At 35.0% G+C, this 7,800-nt stretch overlaps 1 protein-coding gene across 1 annotated transcript in view; it reads right to left on the bottom strand.

Moving 5' to 3' along the window:
* Window positions 1-152, bottom strand: part of LOC107755399 (calcium/calmodulin-dependent protein kinase type II subunit gamma-like) — a 49,100-nt gene extending 48,948 nt beyond the window's left edge. The window contains exon 1 of the mRNA XM_016572181.1: window positions 75-152. Within this exon, the coding sequence (XP_016427667.1) occupies window positions 75-152 (78 nt within the window). The remainder of the gene's footprint in view (window positions 1-74) is intronic.
* Between the last annotated feature and the right edge of the window lie 7,648 nt (window positions 153-7,800).

The raw sequence follows: 7,800 nt of genomic DNA, 5'->3' as shown, positions 1-7,800 counted from the left end.
GTTTACTTTTAGAAAGAAAAAAAAATCCAGGCCAAATCCATGCTGGGCAAACTGCCAGTCTTCACAACACTCACCATACCAACCACAACCACACGGACACATATGCCAAGTCCCCAGACTGAGTGAGAGAGTGAGTAAGTGCCACACAACATGATATGATGTATGTGTTTATCTGATGATTTTATTATGTATAAATAGCATGAGCAAAAAGAATATACAAAGTAAAATGCTAAACTATATATGGAAAAGGCTGGTTGATATTTAATAACAATGCATCTGGCAGAAACCTCAAGCAAGCTTTTTTTCTATTTTGTTTGTGCTCTTCTTCATCATCTGGTACTACAAACTGTATATTCATATAATGGATTGGATTAAATTTGGACTCAGTTGAGTGCACCTTTAAAAGAAAACCTCACCCATAAGCTGAATGACAGCTAGCAACACCAGCATTCCCTAATTAACATTCAAGAGGAAAGCCATCTTTTTTGCAATGTGACGTCACAAAAAACGTCATAAGCCCTGAGCAGCAGGCTATCAGAATGTATCTGACCCAGACAGAGCTGTCCCTAGGCACTGGCCGACAAGGCCACAGCGTCTGCATCTCAAATCTCCACTGCTGCGTCCGCTTCTATTCTGCCCTTTCCGGTTTCAAAATGCCCCTCTTTGACTATTCTGAACTGATATTTTCAACAGATGCCCCCTCAGCGCAGTTCCTCTGTTCTGCCCATGATAACAACACCACAATGCTGCTGTCCTGAGGGAAATATAAAAGTTAAAATGGTATTTCATAAAAAAAATTCTTGAGTAGGAGAATGTCAATAAACATGCAGCATGAATACATACAGAAAACCTTTGAATCAAAGACAGACACCTTTAGATTAATATCTGATTATACAGACAACCATGGAAAATAATATTGAACCTGAGGTAAAAAGAAAGAAATTACTCTATTAACATTTATTAGTTAAACTTAAAATGAATCTAGCTTGAAATGAGACTAGCTAGAGGACAAAATATGTCTTCAAGCAAGACATTTGACTGGAAAACTGGGATTCAAGCTCAAGATTGCTAAAACCTAGAAATCTAGTGCTGGCACCACAATAACAAAAATGGCTGGTTACAAATACTTCCCTGATCTCTTCCCATTACTCAAACTGTATTAGACTCCTGGCGTAATTGCTGTAGGAATATGATTCGCTGCGGTTGTGTTGAATTAGCCCTGATGCGCTAGGCCAAGACAACTGGCAATGTTCTGATCTGGTTCAGGTCTGTGGGCCTGAAATACATTACAGTTGGCGTCACGGCAAAGCTTGTAAATATGCTTGATTCAGCCAAATTTGCATGAGAAGCAACAGATGCCTCCTCAAGGGACAGACAAAGATGCACACTGGACGAGTATAGATAGAAGGAACATTGAATCCACCTTTATTAATTGTCAGTGTTGTTATAGACCTTAGGGCAGACGTCATTATACAAAGATGAAAACGAGGCTGTGAGAAATAGACTAGAGTCTTAACAAAGGCATATACTGTATAAATGTCCTAGATCACATCATTTCAAAGCTCACAACTTTCAAAACTGTTTAATGGAGTTTTTGCATGAGTGGTTTTTTTATATGTTTTGTCAGCTGAGCAATTGTCATGCTGTAAAACTACATTACATTCCATTAAACACACTGTACTTCCATCACTCACAGCCTACTTTTCATTCCTGTCAAACTTTAAATATGGCGCTACACTATAGGATCAATTGTTAATTAAAACTTAAAAACATTTTTGTTCATTAAAATATAAATATTAGATTAAAAAAATGATTAATTTTGTCTTGGCAACTAACTGAAATAAATGAAGCTGAAATACTCACTAAAATAAAAATAGGCTAAATACAAATATTTAAATGACATATATACAAATGACAAAGGAACATAATAAAATGAGTAAAACAAACAAAAATTTAAATTAAAACTGAAACCATAAAATAAATGCTAATTAGGGATATGCCGGTATCAAATTTTCATGTTGCGATTAATTGCTAATGCTTTTATTACGGTATTCGGTATTATCACGATATTGAAATTAAGTTTAAAAAAAAGTGCTGTCATAACAGGCTTAACATACAGTATAACAGGTTTAATAACTTTTTTCTTATAACAAAAATAACTGAACATTTAAATGCAAAATTAAATTAAAGTGCAAAAGAACTATAAAGACCAATAGGTATCACTTTACAATAAGACCTCATTAGTTAACCTTAGTTAATGCATTAACATTCACAATGAACAATAGCTACATTTGCTACAGAAGTTATTAATCCTTGTTTAAAAAATACAAGTCTTAGTTCATGTTAGCTCATTAAATAACACAGCTGCAACTCTCGATTTTAACAACGTGTTATTAAATATTGGAATACCTAAGATTAATGAATGTTCAAAAGAATTTTTCATTGGCAGTTTATGCTAACTAATGAATTAACTAATGTTAACTAATGAAGCCCTAATGTAAAGTGTGACCGAACAATAAAGAATCAAAACACTTTCAAACAATATCTAGGGCATGTTGTAGTCCAGATTAAAATGTAAAAAAAAAGTTTGAAAATAAATAGCCTATTAAGTCTAAATATTTAAGTATTTGGCGCTGTGATGAACATCATAGCAAATACACAAATCTGAATGACTGCTTAAATCATTTAAACACGATTCAGAAACAGAAAGTAGTGCAGCTGCTTTGTTTACAGGGTTTCCGGGGTAACGGCTGCATTTAAATGAATTATTATTATTATTATTATTATTATTATTATTATTATTATTATTATTATTATTATTATTTCTGCAGTTTAGCGCCATCTGCTGTCAGAGAGTGAAAGTGCGCTTTCATCCAGAGCGTCTCTCACATGTTCCGCCATGTGCTTCTCGTCCGCGCTTGTTTACATCAGAGTGCGCACGCGTCTTTCACGCAGCATACAGCGGTGTTGTGCATTTTGACCAGTTTATGGGAAAAGTATTCTTAAAATGCATTCAAAATTCGGAATAATTTGTAATATATAATTATTCACGGTATTTAGAAGTGCCCACGATAACAAAACCGTGCATATTCATTACCGTGATATATCGCATTACCGAATACCGGCACAAGTCTAATGCTAATATAAAAAAATATTATTTAATAAAAGCTAATATTAAAAAAAATAAATGCTACTATAGCACATAAATACTGGCTAAAATACTAATACTACTCAACATGCTAGTGGGGTGGGGGATTTCTTTCACAAGACTATAACATAAGTTATAGTTATAATATATATACAGTACATAATACAAGTTATTTTTAATGTGTTACTCCAAACATGGTTGTTTTTGCACATTAAGCTGAAATAAGAAAAAGTATTTTAACATTGAACACATTACATCACCAGTCTAAGTGATTCAGCAGTTAGTGGAAATGGTTCGGAAGTGTTTCCCTAGAAACAGCATTTGGACAATTACGCCATCCACAACAGGAATCTGAATCTCCAGACAGCAGCACTGCATTCAGACTTTCCACAGGGGCTAGCGAAATCATCAGAGAAGGGGATTCTGGGTAACGTGGAACTAAGTCCAATGCTCACTGCACCTGTGGTGCAAAACAACGGTAACCAAGCCACAGGAGGTACGGACGCAAACAATACATTCCCAACATACACCTCAGCCCCCGCCGTGGCCTGAGGGGGCGAATTAGAGCACATTATTCCCTTCAGATAGAAACCGAAAGCTACGGCTCATCAGAAAAAGCCTCTCGACTAATATTTCAGAGCAGTGGGCAAAGGTGGTGTGCATCATGTAATAGCTTTTAGCTGCGCATCGTCCTCCCCTCCGTGTGACGTTCTATAACCCCGGTCATCTCTCACAGGCCATTTAAGCCTCTCTCTCTGACGTTTATGACAGATCTTCTTTTTTCCAAATGCTGCTGTTATTAGAGTCTCAGTAAAACAGGGCAGGCCATGCAGGACGGCCTTTCACACATACTTATAAAAAGTCTCAAACCAAACGCTCGCCACAACTCTGATTAACAAACCAATGACTGAATGAAAAGATGTATCTGCTCGAGCTCTTTTAATGCGATAAAGGCCATCGATGCAACAAAACCACTTAGTGCTTCCATTTTCAGAGTTACAGTAGATGTGCATCCACTTCATTAGAAAACCAGATATTTGTATGCATCTAAATGTTCATTGTGTGCAGCACAAGTAGTACACTATACAGAGGAGTATCACTACATAGTACATACTGATGACTTTAACCTGGGGAACAGAATATAACTTTTATCAAAATACCATTAAAAAAAACTGTAATTCTCTGATATTTTATAACACTGTAAAATAACTTTCTACTTTTATATATTTTAAAATAAATAAGTGCTGCTTAATATTTTTGTGGAAAATATTTTTTTAGGATTTTTTGATGAATAGAAAGTTCAAGAGAACAGAATTTATTAGAAATAGAAATCTTCTGTAACACTGCAAATTTCTTTACTGTCACTTTTGATCAATTTAACATGTTGTTGAACAGAAGTATTCATTTAAAATAAAATAAAAAAATAAACTTAAAAAAACAGAAGAAAAAAAAAAAAACTTACTGGTCCCAAACTTTTGAATGGTAGTATATTTCTTAATAACCATGACATAGTATACATATACAGATTTGCATATATAACATATATATAACAATAATTTGTCCCTATGAAAACATAATTAGCTATCTGTGCATATTAGTGACAACAGTAATATATAATGATGATAATAATAATTAGCCTTAAACTTCCTTTAGTGATCCCCAAAGGGAAATTAAAGATTTATTTTGATCATATAATAAATTATTATTACCATTTTATTTTAATAATATAATAATAATTTATTAAATAATTTACTTGTACAGTACCTTTCAGTTTTATATATGCATAAAAAAAAGCTCAAAGGGATTTTCAAATATATAAAACAAACAACTAATAAAAATGGAATTTAAAAACATTTTAACAAAACAAATAAAATAATAAAAACAGTACGACAGATACTTGTAGTAAACAATGCAACAATTGAAACAAAAAATAAAAATAAAAAAAGAGGAAAGAATTAATAACAAAAAATATTTTAGACAAAAAACATTTAGACAGTTTCTTTAAACCATCAGTGTCATTAAGTATAACACTGCATACAATTCATAGTTAATCTCATGCTTATGAATGAATAATGCTACCCTGAGCTATCATACACAGTGAAAATACAATAAGCTGAGGTGAGCCACTCTCCACCACTCAGAGAAACTGCAGATGTCACAAATACAGAAAAAAAAACTTTGCAATTCTGATTATCATATTGCATTTTTGGTGGCTTAATTTGAAAAATGAATCTGCATGTGTCACCACATGGATATTTTTTCACCACAAATATATCAACTTTAGGCATAGAGATAAACTTGTGACTGTGAAGATGAGGGACACACGTCACACACACGTCCCAGCTGAAAGAATGGATGAATGCATACGGTGTCAGATAAAAGACAAAACGCCACTCATGTCCACACGCAGGAGTGAGTGATAGAGAGGGAAACACTAGAGCCCAGAGGCAGAAAGACCACGGGCGTTAAAGGGGTCATATGATGCTATTTTAAAGATCATTATTTTGTGTATTTGGTGTAACAGAATATGTTGACACGCTTTAATGTTCAAAAAACACATTATTTTTCAAATACTGTACATTATTGTTTGCGTGAACATTTGGGTGGTGTTATGCAAATCTTCCCACATCGTGAGGTAGATATGTGGGGGCGTGTTAGAATGAGCCATTTTAGGTAGGCGTGGTTGACTCTTAACTTTTATAAAGAATATCTCTTTGGATTTGAGACTTTAGTCTTTGCAACTTTACAGATCTTCTTTATGCACCAAGAGCTTGTAACACTCCAAAGAGAAAGGAAAACTTGAAATCGCATCATATGACCCCTTTAAATGGGTCAAGGAGAGAGGGATCCAAAGAACATCATGCTAGCACACAACCACACGAGATCTGAAAAGGACAGAGAGAGAGAGAGAGAGAGGAAATACAAGCTTCGACAACAAACTTGGCGAAGCTACAGCTAATGGAGTCAACCTAGCCCCTGACCTATTATGAAATTAATTTTAACATTTCATTACAATATGTACGCCAATTAGATTTAAGAAAACTAATTTGTCCTCAGGAACACCCAGCAGTCATAAAGAACAAACCACACTGATAACTAGATCGGCAGTTCCTAAAGGAAATACCAGTATGGCAGCAGAAGAATAAGTCTTAAAGTTTTAGGTTATGCAATGATAAACTGCAGAAAGACTGCTATTGAAATATAAAGTCGGTATGAATGTGCACAGTAATAAATATCAACTTACTTTTCGACCATTAATAAAGTGTATTTTTTAAATATTATAAATACATACATACTACATCTGCCATTGTTGCATTGCTAGACCCATAAGTTCTTTGACCTTTGACCTACTGACAGCAACAACCACAAAAACATAAGCACTGCCAAATGTACAATTTGACCACAAGGAGACACTTTCTGGTACATATAGAACTGCCAGCTCACAATACTCTGCCGTATATTCTCATCTTTAAATCTGACAGTTCCTCAACTCCTGTAGCCTCATGGGACAGTAAAGTGTCCACTTCAGAATCCCAGCATACTTTATCTGGGTATTTGCCTATTTTTAATCTGAATACTGAATATTTGGCCATCCTACTCACTTGCTGTAGTGCTTCTTGCATACTATATAGTAAAAAAGTGCACATTTTCTTAAACATGAGGCAGAGCTGGTTATAAATGGTTAAAGAGGTCAAATGTATGCAAAGAAGACCAAACACATTTGGTATGCAAATAGAATACCAATTCGGCATGAAAATATTACATACATAAATGACACCAACACTGACAGTTACAATTTGATTTTCTGAACATTCTATCAATGTCAGTCAATGGACATTTAAAATGTAGTTCACCCAAAAATGAAAATTCTGTCATCATTTACTTACTGAATATCATATTTCAAACTTGTATGACTTTAGTTCTTTTGTAGAACATATTAAATATTTTTATTTTGAGAACTGTAGACAAGACAATGGCAAACAACAATTTTTTATATATCTAAAAACAAAGTTTGACGGAGATAAATACTGGAGAAGTTTAATACTGAGGGTCATTCAGAATGTGTGAGGAATATCAGTACAAAACTGCCTTGCAAGCAATCTAATGACTTGAGCCAACAACTTTAATGTCTTCACAGAGACAAATGCAAATCTGTGTGTGATATATCATCTTTTTATAACCTGAGTGCATCATCTTTCCTCAAACAATCTGAAAGGCGCACCGAGCTGTTGAACACATCACCAAACATAACTTGTATCATGTTTCAAATACGCTTAATCCAGTTCAGCTCATTTCATCTGCATTTTAACTGCATCAGGGAGGCGTGCGGAGACGCGTCCCGTAGCATCTGATTACACCTAAACGGCTGGCTCCAGCAGTGCGCCTGTGAATGAGGCACAGCGTTTGTTTGCTTACGCTGTAATAAAAGAGAAGGAGCGAGTCACTCTCCCTTCCTGAGAAAACGCCGAACCGTTCTGTAATGTAACAAGACTGAATTATTCACATGTAGCCCTCTGGAGGAAGAAAGAGGAGAAAGGAGTGAGACACAGGACAGAGAGAAAGTGGGACATGCAGGAAGAAGAATGGGAGTGTCAAGCTCGAAGAACAGGAAGAGGTGCCGTCAGGGCTGTGAGGAACTCTCAAGGTGAGAC

This window comes from Sinocyclocheilus rhinocerous, unplaced genomic scaffold, assembly GCF_001515625.1.
Source record: "Sinocyclocheilus rhinocerous isolate Xijiao unplaced genomic scaffold, SAMN03320098_v1.1 scaffold140, whole genome shotgun sequence".
Lineage (NCBI taxonomy): Eukaryota > Metazoa > Chordata > Actinopteri > Cypriniformes > Cyprinidae > Sinocyclocheilus > Sinocyclocheilus rhinocerous.
Note: the sequence above shows the minus strand (reverse complement) of the source record. Positions and strands in the feature narration are given on the sequence as shown.